This window comes from Rattus rattus, chromosome 1 (assembly GCF_011064425.1).
Source record: "Rattus rattus isolate New Zealand chromosome 1, Rrattus_CSIRO_v1, whole genome shotgun sequence".
Taxonomy (NCBI): Eukaryota; Metazoa; Chordata; class Mammalia; order Rodentia; family Muridae; genus Rattus; species Rattus rattus.
In genome coordinates this window covers 92,561,308-92,584,838 of record NC_046154.1, presented here as the reverse complement: position 1 = coordinate 92,584,838, position 23,531 = coordinate 92,561,308, and the positions used below count along the sequence as shown (strand labels likewise).

Genomic DNA, 23,531 nt, shown 5'->3' with positions numbered 1-23,531 from the left:
GATGCTAAGAAGTTCAAGGCTGCCCTACTCATACCAAGAGTCTATCTTAAAGAGGAGAGCAGGGTACAGAGAGATGGCTCCAAGGGTAAGGTACTTGCTGCCAAGCCTGTACCTGAGCTGATTCCCAGGATCACAAAGTGGAAGGAGAGAATTCCTGCAAGTTGTCTTCTGACCTCCATATATGTGATTATGTGGTATAAGTGCATCCCTAAACACACACGCACACGCACGAACATACACGCACATGCACACACCTAGGATCCACACATGAGGATCCACATATGAGGACATACAGGTATTTTTCTTCCTAAGATTGTGACCCTCTTGTACTTTTATTCTTCCACATGGTATGACATAAAAAAAAAAAGCAAGAAAATGAAAGGCATTTCATTATAAATTATCTAAAGTATTCTGTTATAGCAACAAAAGGACATTTTCAAAATTAGGAAGAGATAGAACCATATGTTCTGAAGATTCAAAGGGAATCTAAAACTCACATCTATCTTTCTTTCATAAGCTGTTAGTGCTAAGTGATATTCTCCTAATTATCACAGTAGATTCTAACAGATGATAAACAGAATGTGAAACAGGAGAAAGCTCCATCTTTTCATATTTTTCTACTCAAACTCCCACTGTTTTGCTTATCAAAAAGTTGGAGACACTATTATTTCCCTTTAAACATTAATATTTCCCTTTAAACAATCAGCTAAATGTGGAGGGATAGGAGGGGGAAGAGAGTTAGTGAGAATGTGAAAGAAAAAGAGATAATACTGTCTACTTGACAAAATCTAGAATCACCTAAGAGACAAAAGTCTGAATGCATCAATAAAAAACTTCTAAATTCAGTTGCATGGATGAGAAGACCCATCCTTAATGCAGGCAATACCATTCCATGGACTGAGATCCTGAGTTGAAATAGGAGAAAGTGAATTAAATATGGCCACTCACTTCTACTTCCCAACTGTAGGTACAATGTGGCCAGCTAGCTGAAATTCCTGTGTGCCTGTGTGCTTTCTTCCTTCATCAAGTTGCTTTTGTTACAAATTTTATTATAGCAACAGGAAAAGTAATTGATTCAATGGGGGGTGGGGGGGTTGTATCCATGTGCAGACCCACTGTATGATGAAGTCAGAGGTCAATAACAGTTCTCTTCCTCCACTACTCTCCATTTCATTTTTTGAGACAAAAATCTCTCACTGAATCTAAAACTTATCAATTCAGTGAACTGAGCTGATCAGTAAGCCCCAGAAGTGACCCAGCACTTTGATTACAACTACATGCCACCCTCTGGCTTTTGTGAGGATGCTGGAGGATCTCTACCAAGTCTTCCTGCTTGTACAGCAAGCATTTCACTGAAGGAAGCTCATATGTCCCCAGTTCAAATACAGGAAACATTTTTGACAGCTATTTTTATTCATATATTAATATTACATAATCTCATAACTAGAACATAACATTAATTTATACTTTGCCTTTCCCTTGTTATTGTTTTGAGACAGGCTCTCTTTTGTTTTGTTTAGAGACAGAGTCTCTACAGAGCCCTGACCATCCTGGATCTCTGCAGGCCAGGCAGGACTTGAACCCACAAATAACTGCCTATCTCTGCCTTCTAAGAGCTGGGACTAAAGGCGTATGCTACCAAACCTGGCCTCCCTTTCCTCTTTTAATTTACATAAATTTTTATCTTAGGCCTTTAGAATGATAAATCTCTTTTCAGATTTTACACATAGCATATAAGATATGTATTTCAAAATTTACGATATGCCTTAAGCAAGCAATGAAATTGTGATCCTCCAGTCTCAGCTTCTTACATATGGGGAGTATAGATATACAAACCCACTGCTCAGTTTACTGATTATTTATAAAAGGTTTTTAATTGTATTTGCTATCACTACTGTGTGTGAGAGAGTAAGGGGTGGAAGAGAAGACAGGAGGGAGGGAAGAAGAGGTAAAGATAGGGAGGAAAAGCTGTGCCAAAGTGCATATGTGGAGTCAGTTTTCTCCTTCTACCTTTTTGATCTAGGGATCAAAATGCTATTAGCAAGCTTGAACAGCAAGCAAGTTTATCCACTAAGCCATCTTGCTGGCCTTTATAAGAGCTTTTTACATATTTACCAAGTAAAATTTAACACTTTTTCCCCATATAGTAAACCACTTTTTAGTTTCCCCTCTGACCCTTTATAAAACTTTTTTTCTTTTCCAGATGTCTTTTTTCTTTTCTCAGTGTCTAAATACAGTTCAATTTACCATTACTTTGCTTTATGGCTATATTTAGTTTCTTCTAGCCATGCCTAAAATTCTGTTTATCATGCCAAGATCATTGTTTTAAAAATTACAATGTATAGAGAAAAGCACAGTAGAACTGACATCTGGAAACATGGACAAGAGCATTCTCACCATTCAGGTAAGAATGGCTCACCATTGTCTGAAGTGTTTATACAAACAATATACTTTATGCTAAACACTATTTTACTTCTTGGAGAATCCTGTTACATCGGGCAAAGAGTGTCAATGTGACCAGCTCCAAATGACAAGAATGACACTGAGTCTGTGATGACTATCCCTAGTAGACACCATTTCACTCATGTCACAGCTCATCAACTCAATGGGAGAGGAATTAGGCATTAAAGCCTGTTTTGTGTGACTGCCAGCAAAGGAGTCTTGGAAGCTTGCACATGGTTTCCTCCAGACTCACTTCATACATTTTTCCCTTTGGGGGTTTCACTGTAATAAATCTAAGAGTACAAATATCTGTTCAGTGTACTGAGTCCTCCTAGACTCTGAAGTACTGAACCTAGTAGTAGCCTTGGAGAGACCTAAGATATATATTTTTCTATATTTTCGTATGCCTTATGATTTTGCTTTCTGTATTCAAGTCTTTAAAATCTATCCAAAATGCTCCTTTAGCATATGGAGAAATGTAGGAAATTAAATTGTTTCTGGAGTCTTTAAGATTTATTCATTGTGAAATAAAACATAAAATATGTAAAGCACAAGCACATAATTATTAGAAACTCTCACAGAGCTACCATCCAAGCCCAGGAGGGGAAAATGTTGTTTTGAAATGTGATTAAAAACAGATGTGGGCCAAGCAAGATAGAGCATAGAACTTCAGCACTCAAAGGGCTGGCTGAGGTAAAAGAAGAAACAGTCCAAGGCTAACCTGAAATACACAATTAGACCCTGTTTAAAGAAAGGAGGATGGATGGATGGATGGGAAGAGATGAAGAAAAGAGGCTGACAGAGAGGGGAAAGATTTAGAGGGCTGCAGGTTTAGTCTAGGGCACAGTATATACTTACTATGTACAAAAACCTAGGTTCAAACTCCAGCATCAAAAAAAGAAAGAAAAGAAAAGGGGAAAAAAAAAAAAAACCTTACTATATTCACAGAGTTGAAAAGGACTTTTTTTTTCTCATTGCTATGATTTAATAAATGACAAAAATTAACTTGGAAAGGAAAAGTTTATTTTGGATCTCAGTATAGGAACACAATCTATCAGCACAGGAAAGACATGGTATTAAGAATACAATGAAACTGGTCAGATTGAATTCTTATTCAGGAAACAAAGACTAATGAAAGCTGGTACTCGGCTCACTTTCTCCTTTAAAAACAATACTTTTATGTTTTTACATTTTGTGTGTACATGCATGCACATGCCCACACATATAGTATGATTGACTATAGAGGCCAGAAGAGGGTATCAGATCCCAGAGCTGGTGGTTGTGAGTCTGCCATGATGGGTGCTAGGATTCAAATTCAGTTCTCTGCTTAACTACTGAGCCATTTCTCCAGACCTCTCTCGTTTTTATTCAGCTCAGGACCCTAGTTCATGAAATGGTGCTATCTGAACTTAGGATCTGTCTTCTTCTCACTTTAACCTAATCTAGAAACTCCTTCATAGCTACATCCAGAGATTTGTCTCCCCGGTAATGGATTATAAATTCTATCAAGCTGACAATATTAACCATTACAGAATATTATCTAACATAAAACAATCACATCTAATAACTAACATAGTGTCACATACCTGTAATTCCAGCACTACATGAGCTCTAAGAAAGAAGGCAAGAAAGAAAAAAGGAAGGGGAGCAGAAGGGAAAAGAAGAGGGAAGGGGGAAGGAGAAGAAAGAGAGGGAAGAAGTGAGGTGGGAAGAGGAAGGGGGAAAGAGGAAGAAACAGAGACAAAGGCAAAGACAGAGACAGACACTAAATTTTACGGGAGCCAAAAGTTGCAACCCAGGGGGTAGTTGTACATAGAAGGGAAGCCTCAGACTGGCCCAATGAAACTGTCAGAGCAAACTTGTACACAGATTCTAGTTCCACCAATCACAAGCTTTAAATGTGCACAGATTCCTGCCTAGCAGTTTTTGTTAAAGCACAAGGAAAAATGACCTCACTCATGTTCTGAGTGGGGATAGCAGCAACACAGGTAGGATCATCTAAAAATCACCAAGTACTGTCATGGCCCAAAAAGAAGTACTCCACAGTGAGTGCAAACTGTTTGAAGAGGTTGTGACTAGAGCAAGATGTCCTAAAACCAAAGTCATTGCTTCAACAGCAACTCTGGTTACAGTGTTAATAATATAAATAAGAAACTTACCCACATTTTTAGTTTCAGAACACGTTTCAGCTAAGATTAAATGTAGAATCTCACAGGCAATAGGAGTCCTACACTGGATGTTAACACCTCCATTCATCACCACCAAAAGAAAACTAAGGCCGGCCTGAGAGTTAAAATCCCATGTGCCAACAGACAAAAGAGTACATTTATTGGAAGTCCAAAGGCAAGTTGCTAGAATTGGTTTTCTCTTCCTACCATGTGTGCTCAGGGATCAAACTGTCAAATCCAAGCTTGTCAAGCCTGGCAGTACCTTTACCTACTGAGTAATCTCTCCCAGACTAAGAAATAACATGTACTATATAAAATCATAATCATATAATTAATACATATTATGTGTATATATAATAAAGTGTAGGTTACTTGAACACAAAGGCAAGTAAAAATTGTAAGTCAAATAGCAAAGCAAAGACATGTTACATAAAAATAATAATACATCGTGTGCTAAAGGAGGGCTTATTTCAAAAATGTTTGAAAAGTTAGTTTAACATTTAAAATCAGTTTAACATTTAAAATGTTAAAATTTAACATTTAAGTATATTTTAAATGTATTTAATCATACTAGCAGGATTTAAAAAAGTTAAATCTGTAATATTTCAATATATTTTTAAAAGGTACCCAGGTTAATAAGACAGGAATAAATTATCCATGTTGAATACGGTTAAAAAGAGAACTTCTTTAATCTGATAAGAATTTTATTTTTTTATTTACAGTTGTGTATTTAATGATAAAATACTAACTATGTTCTCCATTATTTGGGGAACAACACAGAAAAAGGTTCACTAGTATGAATTCCATTCAGAGACTGAAGAGATGACTCAGTGGTTAAAACTACTCGCTGGTCTTGCAGAGGACCTGGGTTTAGTTTATCACCAGCATGGAGACTCACAGCCATTTGTAACTGGAGTTCCAAGGGATCCAACATCTTCTTCTGCCCTCTAAGAGCATCCGGAATGCCATGGTGTGTACATGTATATGCAGAAAAGCACTCACACATAAAACTCACACATATAATTATATGGGGTATATATAGAGCCCCATGTTGAGGGATGGGACTAACCACCCATCTCAAAAATATTGACATAGTGTTGTTTGTTCATATCTAAAGGAAATGCAGGGAAAAAGAGTAGAGCAGAGACTAAAAGAAAGGCCATCCAGAGACTGCCCCACCTAGGGATCCATCCCATCTGCAGACACCAAACCCAGACACTACTGCTGATGTCAAGAAGTACATGCTGACAGGAGCCAGGTATGGCTGTCCCTGAGATGCTCTGCCAGAGCCTTACCAATACAGATGTGGATGCTCATGGCCAACCATCAGACTGAACATTGGGACCCCAATGAAGGAGTTAGGGGAAGGACTGAAGGAGCTGAAGGGGTTTGCAACCCCATAAGGAGAACAATAATATCAACCAACCAGACCCCCAGAGCTCCCAGGGACTAAACCACCAACCAAAGAGTAAATATACATGGAAAGACCCATGGCTCCAGCTGCTTACATAGCAGAGGATTGCCTTATCTGGCATCAATAGAAAGGTAGGTCCTGTGGAGACCAATATAGGGGAATGCTAGGGCGGTAAGGCGGGAGTAGGTGGGTGGGTGGGGGAGTTCCCTCATCGAAGCAGGGGGTAGAGGGATTGGGATAAAGGGTTTACAAGGGAAATGGGGACGGGAGATAACATTTGAAATGTAAATAAATAAAATAACCAATAAAAAATGAAAAAACGGAAGAATTTTATTCAAGGACTAAGAATGTAAGTCAGTAGTAAAGCACTTGTCTATCACTTGCAAGGCCCCAAATTCAATCTCTAGCACTGCAAATAAATAAATAAATAAATAAATAAATAAATAAATAAATCTACTAAAATATTTGCTGCAAATTTTTTTCAAAATAATAAGACAAAAATAATAAAATGCAAATTGGAAAGAATATTTTCAGAACAACAAAATTAATTTATAGATAAATTACTAGAATAATAATATACAAGTTAATTGTCTATATACTAATAACAAATCATTAAAAATAGAATTTGTGATTCAGGCACATAGCACAACTAGTAATTGCAGCACACAGGAGGCTAAGGCAATAGGAACATGTATTCAAGGCCAGGTTGAGCTATACGGCAAGACTGTGTCAATCAATTTATCTAATTTGAAAAAATCTTTTTCAGTGACACATAAAAACATATATATGTATATATACATATACATGTGTTTATACATATATATACATATATGTGTATGTATATATACATATATATGTGTATATATATATATATATATATAGAGAGAGAGAGAGAGAGAGAGAGAGAGAGAGAGAGATATTAAGGGGAAATTATGTAAGACCTCTAAGCAGAAAACCAAAATGTACTGTGCTGTAAAAAATTGAAGAAAATTCAAAGAGTACCCAATAATCATGGATCACATAAAACAGATCTCTTCATCCAATAATTTAAAATCTGATATCCACAATCCAAGACTACTACTGATGCTACACTTGAACTAACATAGATCACAGTCAAAATGCAAGTATATTAAGCCTATTATATAAGTAAATGGAAGACATAAGGAAATTTTCTGGTTAGACTTGGGTCTCATCCATAAGCTACCAAGTTATAAATACATAAAGCTTCTTAATCTAAAAACAAAAATCAAATATTCTGTTTCAGAGCCTTTCAGGTAAGAGTTACAATTTATACTAACAACATGTTATCCCCAAACGGATCTGTAGAAAACATTATCCAATATCAATGCAAAAGTATTTTAAAGAGTACTAAATAAAAGCCTGACTCTACCATTTCTACAAAGCACTAAGATTTACAAAGGATAACCTGGATGATTAAAAAAGAAAAAAGAAAAAAAGTCAGAGGAAAAAAACACCAGTATTTATCAAACTAATTGATGCTGAAGAGGAAAAACAGCTTATATGACAAGATATCAAAAGTTGCCAAAAACTACAATAATTAAAAGTACAAAACAAAAACAGACCAGTTGAAAAATACAAAAAAAATCCTTAAAAGATAAACATATACAAGTCACCTGTTTTAAAACAAAGTTATGAATGAAATGAGTAAGTAAATATTGTTATTTCAGTAAACTGCACTAACAGTTGCATTGTATTATGGGAAAACAAAATGTAACTCCTACCTCATCACATCAAACATGAAAGAAGATAAATTTCTGATGAATCATAAATCTAAATATGAAAAGCTAAAAGACAGGCAGTGATGGAGTATGGGCATAAACAAGCCCCTGTGTTCCATCCTTAGCACCAAAATATGAAAGATAAAACAATACAATTTCTAGAAGGAAGAAAGAATATTCTTACTGAGGCAAGAAAGGGGGAGGCTTAAAACAGGAAGCTAATTGGTAGAGGAGTCTGGAAAATACAGAAACCCAGTATCACTGAGCAGAGCTGGTAAATGTAGATTTGAAAACAACCAGCCTAGAAAGAAATTACCACTCTGACAAAATATATCTCTATAAAATCTACAGCAAATATGATATTACGTACAAAACCCAGACAACACAGAAAGCACACATTATTACTACTTCTAAGCAAACTGAACTAAAGGTTCATGAGAATGCAGTATAAAGAATACACTGCCAGTGTCTCATAGCTTGTATAATAGCTATGAGAAGAGTACATGGAACAAGAAGTTCATGCTGCATACAGGATCAGGGTAAAGAAGACAACTGAGATACATGAGAACAGACTCAAAAAAGGAAGTATTAAAATGTGTGCAACACGTCAAAGTTCTTATAGGGAAAAATGGTACTCTGAATTATAACAATTCTAATGGCTAGAATAAGGAGATTAGAAATATTCAGATTTCTGTATCAGATGAAACAGGTTGGTGGATTCTATGATTAAAATGCCTAAGTCCCCACAATTTAAAGAAACTGACACTAACCTTCCAAAATACTCATCATCCAAAGCTCAGTAGGAAGGCTCTGCTCAGCAACCACCTGACAAGGCCAACTCCAGCTGAAACTCTGCTGCCTGCCTTCATAACCTCAAGCCTTCTGCTCTACAAAGAGGTTAAACTAATAATCTCAACGCCTTATACACACGCCATGCTACGTCCCTAGCCAAAAGTCCACCATGACTTTATTTTGTACCAGAAGAGTCAAAAATATTTGGAAAACAGTAAAAATATCTACAAATAAACCCATCATTATAAAAATAGTAGAATATGTTCTATAGAAAAGAATTCATGAAAGTTGAAAAGATAAAAACCAGGTGGAATGTGAATAAAAATAAGATGGAATATCAAAGATAACCAATAATTCCCACAAAGTTAGTCACTCTACTACATTTTAAGACTTATTTTAAAGTTACAGTAATTAAGAGTATATATAACAAAAGTATTTAAGAAGAACAAATCAACAAACTGAAATAGAGAATACAGAAGACAACCAGAAATAAATATCATAAAAAATACTTTCAAGTAAATTAATAATATTGATTAAAAACTAAGGTATTTTAAGCTTTGAATGAAAATCTGGAAATGAAAAATTCAAACATACTCTCAAGCACAAAGCATAAAATACCAACAAGATATTTTTTTAAAAACTAGTTCTATAAAGTAAAAAGGGAAAGGAATACATTATAAATATCTTGTATGTTTTTAACTTAAAAAAAAAAACTGAATACAAATACTTTAGAGAACCAAGCTAGATACAGTGACTCACACATATAGGACTCCAGAGAGCTGCCACAAATTTGAAGCCAGTGTAGTGAGTTCCAAATATGCTGTCCCAAAATCCAAAGAAAATCAAGGAAGGAAAGAGAAAGAAAAGATAGGCAGGCAGGCCAGCCATTGGGTATAGCACTTGGTATAGCACGCATGATCCTGGGGGTGGAAGGAACAAATCTTCTAAGAAGAGCTAAGGACATATGCATAAAACCATTCATAGTCACAGGGTCAATAGCAAGGGTGAAAACTGAAAGCAACCAAAAATCAGTCAACAGGAGAGTGGATTAAATGTAGCGGGTCACAAGTGATAAAAACAAGAGTCATATTTACATGAACAATAGTACTATGTTGGAAAAAAATCTTAAGATCATAGCAAGAAAACAAGTCAGAAAGATAGGCGTGTACAAGGCACTTGTACTTACAGAAAGTTTCTAAATGCAGAATGTATACTGTTCATGATATAAACACCACAGGAATAAATGACCATGTCTAGGAGAGGAGGGAGAAGAAATATACAAAGGGGGAAAGAAAGAGCAATAGCAGAGAACTTGAATGATCTCTACAATTTTTTTAAAAGAAAGGATCTGAAGCTAGTAGAAAAAGTCTCAAAACTTATGAGAGATAGAATACGCATGAGTCAATTAAGTAGGGGTAAAGGATGGTAATAGAGCATTTGCTTAACATGTTCTCGGGGTTCTATCCCTGACAACACAACTCAAACAAACTCAAGTCTTCACCATAGTTCTCCACAATTTCTTCTTAATATTCTTGGTTTTACTTGAAACATTTGTTTTAAAGATATTATATATACACAAAAATTTTGTTTATGTTTACATGTATAAAAGAGGGAAGAAAATGTATCATCGACGTTTCTTTGTATTTTTAAATTTCGATAACAATAAATTTATTTAAAAAGTACAAAACAATTAAAATAATTTCTATTTCAAGAACAAGGAAAGAATCTTAATCACAGAACCTTTAAAGAATCTTAAATGTAAAAGAATAAAATAAGAGTATTTGGTCTAAGGAAAAGTACCAAAACCTTTAGAACTACTTTAAAGCGTAACCCCCCCCCAAAAAAAAACAGTTTCTAGTTCAGCAATGCCAACTATTATATCCATGTAAGGAAAAAGATATAAAGATATATTTCTAAGTCATACCATTACTTGTGGGGAAAACACAAAAAGAATGGGAAAGGGAGACCTTTTCAGGACAACCTGCTGTCACAACACTCCTCATAGATTATGCAAAGAAAAAAAGCATACCGCCTGACATTTGTTTAATTATTAATTACTTCAAGAGCATAAAAGAAAACAGCTATTTCTGAGTGATAAGTCTGTTTGTTTTTATATAATTTTCTAATGAAGACATCAAGTTTTATGAATATGAGAGTAAATGTCAGAATATAAATGAGGGGCTCTGGAATGTAGCTTAGTGGTAGAACACCTGCCTAGCATGTGTAAAACCTGAGTTCAATACCCAGCACAGAAAAATAAAAGTTAAAACAAATATTAGAGGTCTTAAGTAGAAGCTGAGCTTGGAAAAGAAGCTGAGAAATACCTAGACCATGTCCCAGCATATAGCAAACCAATTACCACCTAAAGCTGCAGCATATTTTTAATTATCTGGTTAATTACCACAAAAATATCCTAGACTATAATAAAATAATTTATGAACATCTTCTCAACAGTAGTTACTTTTTTTAAATTTTTGTATGTAAAATGACCATGGGGTCTTTTGGGTCTCAGAAAAACATGATATAATATAGATATTTGTATTTATAGATGAAAATAAAAACTGGAACTCATGACCTAACACGCTTGCCAAAGATAACTAAACGAGACACAGAAGTATCTCTCCCACAAACCACTATTCAAGTAGGTAAAAGTCACTCCACTTTATATGAGATGAAAGGACCTACAAATCTATGTTGACCAAGATTACAAAGCTATTACCTGGCAGCTATCTCTGATCACAATGTTCCTTCCAGTGTGCTAAAATATAGCTTGGTTTCAGCAGAGTAAGAAGACAGAGAAGATACTAAATCCTGAGACAACTGTATACAGCATAAATTTGACCTTGACCACAGCCAGTATCAAATATATCAATCAGGACAGATCTCTGATGCAACTTTCTTCAGGTATTCAGAATTGGGATTCAAAAAAAAGTCAAGCCTCCTCTGACTGGCTGAATCTAGAATCATAAACTACAAATATGATAGATATCTCAGGCCCATCCTATCGATCACAAAATCAGAGAAAGTTGAACTGAAGAAAGAATGGCATGAAGGCTTGGAAAAGCTGAAAGAAGATCTGAACAATTTCTAGCTGAAATTCCAAGGCTCTCCGGAAGGTCCCTCTTCGTTCCGTAAGTATTTTGAGTCACTGCAAGTACCATCTTGGTTAAAGCCAGCGATCAACTTGATCCAAATATAAATAAAGACCTTGTAGAAGAAAAGGAAAACACGTCCATGAAGTACATTTAAAAAACAAAATGCTACCGATGCATTGTAATTAATATCAGAAAGGGAATCTTTCCTGGGAGTAGGCTGTCTAGCCTAGACAAACATTCTCACCTATGTATGCTATCACTCCCCAAAGCCATCCAAATCCCTGTTTCTTATATATGCCATAAATTCTCCCAGCCCAAATGTTTTGAGACATCCTTGCTCTAGCTCACTGTCCTCAAATTCCAGATCTCTTCCTTCCACTTCCCAAGTACTAGAATCGAAATGTGTGCCACCACATCCAGTTTATCCCAGTCCAGTTCTTTTGACCAAGCAAGTCACTCAACATAGTGCACTCTCCCAAATGCACTAGACCGCTCTTCTGTCTACACATATCTAAATCTATCCCACTTGCGGCCCAACTCATAAGCTACTCACTACACTATGCACACACACCATTTTCATCCTGGTCCTATGGGCTCACTCTAGTCCTTTTCTGGGTAGGATACAAAGTACAGAGGCTTAAAAAAATTCAGGAGGGAAGAGAAGAAATCTATAACCCAAGGTTGACTTCTACTGGGTGTAATCCTACACAACACATGCACATTAGAAACCATCCTATGGCCACATTTAAGTCTCTTAACAACCCTATTAGATGTAACTTCAGAACCCACCAAAATCATCTAAATAATTATTAGAGAGACAAGTAATTGCAACTCTCTGTTGAGTAACCCACACCCACACTTTTGTCTGTGTTATATTTTCACTGAGCACCCCTCTTTCTAACGATTCCCATGCTCTCTTCTTAATGAACTCCAATTCTGTTCATAATGACTCCAAAAATTCTCTCCTGTGGGCAATTCAAATCTCCCAGCTTCTGCTGAATTCGGCTACAGGAGGCATCCTGGAGCTATATCTCAGCTCAACACCCTCCCAACACCTGCCCCATCACTTACATTTTCTATACTTCTGATGATCACCATCTTTTGCTACATATTCTGTAACTGCTCAATCTTCCCTTTTCTAGACCAATTTGATCAGACTCTATCCCACTGCATACTTATGCCTCCATCTTCTTCCAGCTTACGTTCAGAACCTATGACCGAGTCTCTTTTAACCAAATACTCAACTCAGCTCCTTTAAGAAAGTAAATGCTCAAATACTGGTTGAATGCAGAGAATAGTAATTCTTTATGCAATATGAAAGCTATTTAGAAGTTTATGCATCTAACAACTGTAATAAGAAAAGAAACTGGTGATTACTTATAATTAGGATGAAAATGAGACATGTTTTAATGCCATGACAAGAAAGTAAGATTCCCCGTTGTGTGCCAAAGCTGTACTCATCCAAATCAGGGGAGATACAGCAAGCTGTTTCTACAGCAAAAGGAAAAAAGAAAAAGAGGAAAATGACAAGGGGACCAATTGAAGCATAGAAAATCAAGTGCTCTAAACACAAGGCTGCCCTGTAACTTACCTCAGCTTCAATAAATAATAATAAATATTTCTTAGAAATATTTAAGAGTAAAGAAAACAGTGAGTGTATGACAGACACTCACTGTTGTGAGTTGATTCTTGTGTCAACCTGAAATAAGCGGAACCCAAGCAGTGTTTTCAAAAATGGGAACCTACAGGCTAAGAAAAATTGAACTAAATTATACAATTGGAAGTGATGATCAAGACATGTAAAGAAGAGACTGGGAATCTTCAAACATTGAAAACCATTTTTAATTATTTTGAGGCTAAAACTGAAAAATAAGAAAGACCTGACTGATATGATTATTCTCTTATAAATCTAACTAGTACTAGTCCTGAAAGTCCACTCCATCTGTTGATTCCTAAATACCACTTTAAGTCATTAACTGTCACTCTGTAACACCTGCAGGACCCAAATAAGGACAGCAGGGTTTTTCTTCATAAAATAATACCAGAAATCAGAATTCCCATCTTCATTCCTAAGATTTTTTTAAAATAGAAGTTTGCCCCTACTCCAGCCTTTTTAAAAGGAACTCAATTAAATGCAAATATACTTTTTAAAAAACATATGCCAAGTGCTCCTGTAGTAAGCACAAATACAACAGTATGTTGGGAATAAGGAATAACTGAATCCCAGAATGAAACAATCTGTCAGTTTCTGCAAAAGCTGCCTACCTCTAGCTAGGACAGTCTGAGGGGACCGGCATGGCCCTCCTTACCTGTGAAGCACTTCTAGTACTCCTGCCCCGCAGAACTAAGGCTGGCAAAGCATGTTTGTCTCTCTGTCCTCAGGGCCAAGACAAATGCCCAATTAAAAATGCCCTTTATAGTTATTTTCTCCAAATTGAAACATTCCCTCATAGAGAGGGGGAAAGGATCTTAAGACTTTGGAAGCTAATGAAACTTTAGAGGCTCAAGAGCCCAAAATGTTATGCTATTCCTTCCCCAGTCACATAAGCAGTAAACAACTGCAGAGAAAAGAGGAGTCATCCACACAGCTCTTTGCTCAATTTTCGTGACAATTGACATTCTTTGCAATGAGCTCTCCTTTAAGTCGCCCCTTACCCAGGCTCCAGTAGGAAGCCCAGATAAACTCCTTGTTTCCGCTAAGCTCGACTTGGGTAGAATTTCTTTAGTTTGCCACTGGTACATGTTAGGGGTGGATAGACATTATTTCATCCCCAGAAGTCATGGGCCTTTTTATCTACAAAACTAGTAGCAAACTCCTTAAGCAAGGCAAAGTTACAAATCTATTTCCTGGTATGTATGAAATCCTTGCCTTCTGTATAAGATGCCAGACTACTTTAAACTCCCTACCAACTCAATAAGATCCATAAAAAGGCGTCCCTCTTCTTGCTCACCTCAACTCCCTACAAGTTTATTTCCTTACTGCCTTCAACTTCTCACCTCTTCACACATACACATAGGAAAGCAAAGAAATCATGAAGGCAGTATGACAGCTGGACAAGATGATTTGACAAGAGTCCTCATCAATTTATGAGATGCAGTGAGTTAAGTACCAGAGTCCTAATAAATACTCGTAAGTTTACAAATACTCCTACCTCTAAAAAGGCCTTCCTCCTCAGAGCAAGCAACTGGCAGGAACCAGGTAGAAATTAATTTTAATAAGGTAGTGAGCAGAAAGATCACTTTGGCTTACAAAAGCAAGTTTGAGGAAGATACTACATAAGAATTCAGGTTGCATAATAGTCCAATGCAAAAGAGTTAATATCCATCAAAAGCAGTTAATTACTTGGAAGAAGAATGCTCATTTGGATGTGAAAATTTCTGAATTTTTTTGTTTGTTTCTTTGTTTGAGTTTTGTTCATTAAGGCAGTATCTCACACTATAACCCCAACTGCCCTGGAACTCACTATGTAGTCCAGGACGGCCTCAAAGTTGTGGTAATCCTCCTGTGTCTGCTTCCTCCATACAGGGATTACCACACAGGCATGTACCACCATTCCTGCCTAAAAAGTCACAATTTAAATCCTAGCACTTGTGTTTTGGACTGCTTGTCTTCAGTAATCATAAAAGTATTATACATTTCTCATGGGTTCCAAAACAAAGAATCTAGGATGGAATAAGCAATGTGCTCATTGTTCTACTAAACAAGTCTCCAACCTCCCAATTTTTATTCCTCCACATACCACAGAAAAAGATGAGAAACAGCAAAAATAAACCAAAATTTATTCTGAAGTTGAAATCTGATTTATAAAACATTCCGGCCCTCAAAATTCCACTTAAATGAATTAGCCATTATATACTGTACTTAGCAGTATACATACTAAAGTCATAAAATAGTTAAATTAGTCTAAGAATTATAGAAGATAGGCACACAATAGACTTTTGGACTGAAGTTACTAAACCGCAAGTAGTCACTAGTATTGAATTCATGGAGTTTCAAAGAACTATCCAGTATTATCGAAAAGCAAAACTTTGTAACACTAACAGAATAAAACAGCTCTTAAAAAAAAAAAATCACAGTACATATTAAAGTAGCAGAATCAGGAATACCCAAGTACCATAAAGATGCCTCCTACAGTACCTCTTTGCCGAAGTTAAAATAATTGATTCCATAACAATGTTCCTGAAACTGTAAAATGTTTTTTGTATAGCAGATCACATTAGTTATAAACTGTCATTCATTGTTTCTGCCTGTGCACATTGCTAACTAATAACTTCAAGTTTTAGATTTTTTTTCTTCTTTTTTTGCTCATTCTTTTATATTTATCACCACAGAGAATAAAAGTATCAGACACATACAAACTAATATGAACTTCACTGGTTGTCTCAGGTTACTAGGAAAGGAAAAAGGAAAAATGGGGGGGAAAGTGAAGATCTTAGTGGAAAATTGCTACCTAATAACCTATGCATTTTTAAATCTGCTATAAAAATGCACATATCCTCAGGAACTAAATCTACTAACCTCTACAATCAATGTGATACATGGTTTATCCAATCTTGACAAAAGTCCTCTGGATCACCAATGGTATGTTCATCCACTCGTACATATGCAATTGTATAAAGAATCTATTATTTAGAACACCAAAAAAAATACAATTAAGACTTGTACACAGAGCTACCATTTTAAGAAAAATAAGCACTTTTCATTTCTTGCTAACATCTTTGATGCCCTCCTTTGCAAATAGAATAAGGAAAAATACAGTGATTATCAAATTTGGTGAAGAAGGGTATTGCATAAACAGAATTTGAGCCTACTTAAAGCTTCAAAAAATATACTGATAATAACTGACTAAAGATTTTAAAACTCCAGTACTAATTCAACATGTAATTATCATATAAATATGTGCATATCATAAGTATATTAAAACCTTACATTAAAATCGAAGGAAGTATCTGAGTTACACAGTGGTTTTGGAAGAAGAGGGTTAGTTAGCCGGTACACATGTTACCAGAATGTAACTGAGAAATATAAATGCTTAAGTACTTAGGAAGCCGAAACAGAAGGATCAAGAGTTTGAAGTCAGCATGGGCTATATAGTGTGACTTTGTCTCAAAACTCAGGAGAAAACAAAAGTTAATAACAATAACTCTAGTAACCCAGGACTTCTCCCAGGACTTAGCTCCTTGAATATTGTCAACTCAACCCTCCCTACATATTCACAGGCTCCAAAGAGCTGTCTTCAGAACAAGCCATCCACTCCTATGAGCCCATCATCCCCACCTCTTCAAAGCTTTAGAATCAAATTTCCCACATGGACCCATGTGCAACTCATGTGCCAAATACTACCAAGTTTTTAACATGCATCATGCATCAATTCTTCCCATTCTTAGAACCCTATAAGCTTGTTTTGTTATAACCCTATTTTACAAACGGGAATACCAAGGCCCAAAGGTAGGCAGTTTTGTGTTCAAGGACACATTAACCAAAAGTGATAAATGGATAAATTTGAAACCAGCTTTGACTGTAATTTCAGAGTTACCATCCAAACCGTTCTTCTTAAACTATTCAATAAAGATTTCTCCAGCATTCATTCATTTGTTGAATACAATCTTATTTTTGTTTCTTCTCCATTTCCAATTCTCTAAGTCTGCCTAAAAGCTACTTTCTGCCCCATTTCCCTATCCTACAGTCTCCAGTTAGATTGTACCTAATTCGTCCCTCTCTTTAATAACCCTCACCTATACAATAACAACCCAATCATTTCTACAAACTTTAGGACTTCAATTAGTATTATCTCCTTGCCAAATCCATTTCCACTGTCTCAATTCAGACCCTGCATTTCTTTACCCGTTTTGATCCCCTCCTTGTAATCTTGTGCTTTTGATCTGTGGATTCTTGCAATTAATTATTTCACCACCATCATCTGTTATCCTTATAAAGCAGACCTTCTCCTGTTGTGTAACAGCCCTTTCAGAACTCTGTTGGTTCTCTACTGTCTACAGAACTAAGTTCAAACTCTTTACATTGGTTGGCATTTCTATACCTTGGCCCCATCCTAACTTTCTAGTGTTTTCTGTTCTTGCCTTTCCCCATACCGAAATGCTAGTAAATTTAGATTCCCGAACTGTTTATACAGAGCACTTGCACATATAACTATCTTAACACCACCATGAGTATTTCTTGCCATCACTCCATTTTATGAGAAAGGAAGGAATATTCAGAAAAGTAATTTGTTCTAGATCCCAAAAAATGAAGGCACTATTTACCAAATCTCAGACTACCAAGTTTATTTCTTTTCCTAGCTCTTCATACAGCCACAGAAAACACATCTTTATTCCCCTCATATGACTTATTTAGCCTTTTCTTAAAATGCATGATTATCGCTCTTCTTCCATGTTTCAATTTAAGCTATTATTCCTTAGACCCTAGAATACTATACTCATTCATTGAAGTTTCCAAAGACCCATATTAAACATTTTTCATATCATGCTTCATATTAGCTATTTATACTGACAATATAAATCAGTGTCTAATTAACTATAAGCACTCTAAAGACAAAACCAAAAATTATTCACTCGATCTTAAAAGTCTGCTTACTGAATTGGGAAATATGTAGATAAAACATGTAATACAAGATAGCAGTCATCAAAGCAGAGTCTTGGTCAGGACTGAAAGGAGAAATCAACAACTAGATCAAACCATCTGAGCACACTAGCACTGCCTACAGTTTTAACACCTATCTTCTGAACAAGACCAGTATCTCCATGCCAACTGTTGTCATTGGCCTTTATTAAAATTATTGTTTACCTGAAGCATAATTCAAAAAGAATAGAGTAGTAATAAACTGTAGGATAAGAGAGAGTGAGAGAAAGAGAAATCCTGTAGTCATTTTCCATTTTAACTTAACTTCCTATTTGCTTAAGTAACCAAAATTCAATGATATGAGCTTGACAGCCTTTCTACAAAGTTCAACTCAATAGTCTATATCTGTGATTACAATGATTAGCTTTGAAGCACTATTTCTGTATGACCAAATAATTATTCAACTACCCAACTACATACCAGCTTGCCACATACCCTCTAAAAAAAACCACTCTGAAGATTGCTGGAAATGTTGATTATATGATACCACTAAGATTTCACATGGCTGTGCCTAAGATCAAATTGATCTTAAGATTATATGTTGCTTCTTAAAGAGTTGTCTATAACCCAACAAAGATCAGGTTTGAATGACGCCTAACAGTTATAAGCCAAGGCCATGAAACTACTAAGCAGTTGTCCAATCAAAAACTCTTGAGTCCTTTCTTCCTATATCAGGAGCACTTCTCCCAGCTACTCAATCAGTTACAGTGCTGGTTTTTCCATAAACTAATAAAGGATAATGTTAGAATAAAATCTAGCTATCTGCCCTCTATTGAATTCACTCCAATTGCAAATATGAGCCTAAATACAAAGAAAACCAGGCATAAGTAATTACAAAGTAGATTTTAAAAATACTTTTAATATGAACTAATTAATCTCTCTTTCCACATACTATCCAAAAGTACATTCTGTTCATCAAACATAGAACACTGGCACAATAGAAGCTTTCTCCAGCATACTCACCCTGATTCTGATCCTTACACAAGAAACTAAAAGAAAAAAATTGAAAAATATAACTACTTCTTTACAGTATAACTGTAAGGAAATTAACCTCTGACAGAGCAGAACTGACATAATTTTTTAAATCAAAGAACCTAAGTTCAAGCCCTAACTATGCTCGAAGATAATAGTACCATTTGGTTGACAGCACCAAACTCAGTTACTCAGGAATCAGTAAGTAGGTACAAACTGGAGGGCCTCTCTAGAGTACAAGAGAGTAGTTACTCTCAAAAAAACATTAGTTTTACTATTATTCTGTTATAACCATATGATTTGAAGAAAAATATATGATTTAAATATTTTTTTAAAAAGAACATAAAATCTAACAAAACTGAAGACTATCTCGTCTTCCTACCTTTTAGTCACTTCCAAGTTCAAAGGTCTATATCATTCAATCAACCAAAGGCTGGGCATGGTATTGCATGCCTGTAAAAGAGCCAATAGTTTGAGGCTAGCCTGGACAATATACTCACACCCTGTTTCAAGGGGGATGAGGGGAAAGAAAGAAGGGATAACAGAAGGAAGAATGTAGTGAATGTCAGTTTTGCTACTCAGGAGCTCCTACAGTGTACTATGGCAATATAATTAAAAGTGGCTGTGTATATGAAAGATAGAGGACTTAATGTAACTGAACATTATGCCACCAGGTGGGGTGTGTGTGTGTGTGTGTGTGTGTGTGTGTGTGTGTGTGTGTATTCACTTTCAGTTTCTCTGAGTGTTGCGTTCCATAATAAACTAGTAGGATAAAAACCGATGCTGCCACCCAGAGGAATGCTATTATCATGTATTATACAGAAAGCCAGACACAGTAGTAACAGCCTGTGGTTAGTACTAGTCCTAGCATTCTGGAGGCTGAGGCAGGAAGATTACTGGACCCAAAGAGTTGGAGACTAGCATGTGCAACATAACAAGCCCAATCTCAAAAACAGTAAAATACCACCAGATGCCTTTTTCTTTGAGTCCTCAAGGCACCTTTACTATTCATCTCCTCTTAATACTGCCATTCTTACTGAAAATAAAAAATTGCTTCTGTGGACCGGAGGGGGGAGGGCCGAGGGCTCTTACTATTTACTCACTCTGGCTTCAGCTTTATAAGTGCTTGGGATTGCCAGAAATGTTGCCATCCTCATTTGATATGTCTTAACCTGTGTACATGTATATGATCTCCTTATTCTATGGTACCAAATATCAAGTCTTTAATCTCTCCAGAATAAAAACAGAGGCTAAAGCAACACACTTCTTTGGTAATCTGACCAAAGAAAACAGAACAGCTAGAATTGGACTATGTGTTCCTAACTTAACATTTGCTGCTAATGTCAATAAATCCCTTAACCAGAAATACTATCAGCATTTTAACAGGTACCTGATATACAGGTACAGACTGTAGATACAGAAACACGTGAGCCACTCCAAATTGTTAATTCTTTCTCATTTTCTTTCCCATCTCTACCAGTAACTGAAATGTTAATTTAGTGTTACAACAGAAACCCAAACACCATGAGATATATCAATTTTAAAATACATATTTTTTATTCCTGATTGATATCAGATGACCTGATGTCTGCTAAAATGGTACTAGTGAGAATACAGAAAACAATAATTATTGGCAATGCTATGGAGCAGTGAAAGCCTTTATGCAATGATGGTGGGAGTGGGAGTGGTTACAGTCACTGGGAAAACAAATGGCAGGCTGGGAGTGAGGGTAACTCGTGGTAGGGCACTCGCCTAGTAAGTGAACATTCCTGTCTTCGATCCCCAGAGCCACAAACGACAAACCAAAAAATGGCAGTTCCTCAAAAGTTAAGGGTATATTCCCAGAAGAACTGAAGGAAGGACCAGAGCAGCATTATGTATGACAACTAAAATTTGAAAGCAACTTGTCCATAGAGAGATGAATGGGTAAGAAATGTATTACATGCCAGGGTGCGTTATTCAATCTTACAAAAGAAAGTCATGGCAGATGTTACAGCAAGGACAAACTTTGAAGGCATTATACTAAATAAAATAAAACAACCACACTCCAAAACAAGCACAGTGAACAGTTAGCTAGGGAAGTTCAGAGACAAAAGCAGAAAAGTAGCTGCCAGGGGATGCAAGGAAGAGGAGGGAAAGGAGAGTTGTTTAACAAGTACAGAATTTCAGTCTTGCAAGATGAGGAATTCTGAAGATGGATGAAGGTGGTGATCGAACAACAGAGCATATGTACACAAAGACCCTGAACTACACACTTAAAACATGGTTAGATGATAAGTTTTGTAATGTGTATCTTACCACAATAAAAATACTGAGAAGTAAAATTGAGAAATTGGTCTCTTCAAAGGTCAAGTGGTGATTCCACTGGGACTGACAGGCAAACACTCAACGTTGTGGCTACCCTACATCTACCTTTCCTCACCCTGAGACCTCATCTTGCTCTCCTCAGATTCTTCTTTCTTCCCAGAGTCATACCAAACGTTTACTTCAGCAACTAGTACTCCTGCTCCACCAGTTCAAAGCAGCAAGGAACTTAATCCCTCTAAACGTTTATGCCTCCTCTTTAAACCAAGGATAATTCCTACCTACCTGTCACACAAGGTTGTTATGAGGGCAAAAGTGAGATCACATTCATAAAAGTAGCTTTCAACTGCCAAGCACCAAAGAAACATGAATTAAGTTTAACTACTTTCACATGGCGATTGAGACGCTTTAATAACATAAGCTTCACAAACATAAGCTTACAACACCTCACCCATCCCGGCATTTAAAATATACATCATTCCCAAATAGCACCTTTCTTCTTTAGTCTTTACTGAAGGGCAACATGGGGGGGAGGGTGCTCTTAAATACCCTAAAGCGTTTGAATTAACCACCCAAAACGAAATAAATTATTCTACATATTCCATGAAAATTGAATATTTATGACCCCAGAATAGGCCGACAACATCCTAGAACTACACTTCCCACAAAGCATAGAGTGGAACACTGGCAGCAGGCTGGGCGGCCTGGCACTAAGAGTGACCACTGCTCCCAGAGAGCTTGGATCGTCATCCCATGGAAAATTGCAACGCTTGGCATGGAGTGGGATTGTCTCTCCTTTCTGACAGCTCAGTCACCCCGCGTTTTGGGTCCTTTTTTTCTACCATTAATAGCGGCCTTATTGGTCTTTACTGCTTCAACCTGAAAGTCATCTCCTATCTGTGACCTTTCTGCTGATTCCTTGGACGTGAGGGGGAAAAGGCACCCTCTCCCCTTCCCAAAAGCTCCATTTCCAGAAGTCGCCCGTCAGTCAGAATCTGGGGACATGCGGGGGTCAGACGGGACGGACGGGTGGACACTGTCCGACCTAGGGCGACAGGCCGCACGCCAGCTCCGGTAGCAAGTCAGGAGACCGGGATCCCCCAGAGCCCGGGCCGAAGCAGATTTCGAGCAGGGCTAGCTATGCCCAGAGCTCTGGTTTCAATTTCACGACGTGACAGTGCAAACCTGAGGCCTACAAGCGCCCGCGGCGGCGGCTCGCCCGTTCGCCCGCCCTCCAGCCAGGCCCAAGTGCCCGAGCCCCCTGCACGCCGAGACCACCGCACGCCCTCTTGCCCGGGCCCCGCGTCCCACCAGCCTCCAGTGTCCGGCCGAGCCCGGCCCTGCGTGGAGCTGAGTCCGGCTCACGGCCGCAGGCTCTGCGCCGCACTTACTCAGCTCGTCCTGGGAGGCGGAGGCGGCAGCCGCAGCCATGTTGCGCCCGGGAGCGAGCGAGGGAGGGGCGGACGGCCGGCGAGGGGGGCTCGCGGCCGTCGCTGTGCCGTGTCGCAGGGGCCCGGGGCCGCCTTGAGTCTCTCACGCGGGTCGCGCTGCGCCCTCGAGGCCCGCCCGCCGCCTGCGTCCTCCGCGTTGCGAGCGTCGCTCTCGCCGCGCCTCGCGAGCTCACGACTCGGGAGCTCCCCTCAGCCTCGCGCCTCTGAGGAGCCGCCGCCACTGCCACCCGTGCGGCCAAGAGACCGCGCGGCGGCTCTTCGGCTCGGCGCCCGGCTTGCTCGCCTCTCGCCGGCTCTTATATTTAGAAAGAGCTGAGCCATCCTCCCCCTCCCCCCGCGCGCCCGCCCTCGCTCGCTCGCGCCTCGTCCTGCCCACCTGCCGCCGCCAAGCTTCCCCAGCGCGGAGCGGAGACGCGGCGGGCCAACCCCACCTCAGCCTCTTCCCTCAGCCGCACGCACGCGGCCTCTGACCTGAGTCGGAGCCGGTCTCCATAGCTCGGGATGCTGCGGCGAC

At 38.0% G+C, this 23,531-nt stretch overlaps 1 protein-coding gene across 1 annotated transcript in view; it reads right to left on the bottom strand.

Moving 5' to 3' along the window:
* The window catches only part of Ecpas (Ecm29 proteasome adaptor and scaffold), a 107,923-nt gene extending 84,670 nt beyond the window's left edge, over positions 1 to 23,253 (bottom strand). Inside the window, exon 1 of the mRNA XM_032903622.1 lies at positions 22,958 to 23,253. Coding sequence (XP_032759513.1) covers positions 22,958 to 22,997 — 40 coding nt within the window. The 5' untranslated portion in view covers positions 22,998 to 23,253. The remainder of the gene's footprint in view (positions 1 to 22,957) is intronic.
* Between the last annotated feature and the right edge of the window lie 278 nt (positions 23,254 to 23,531).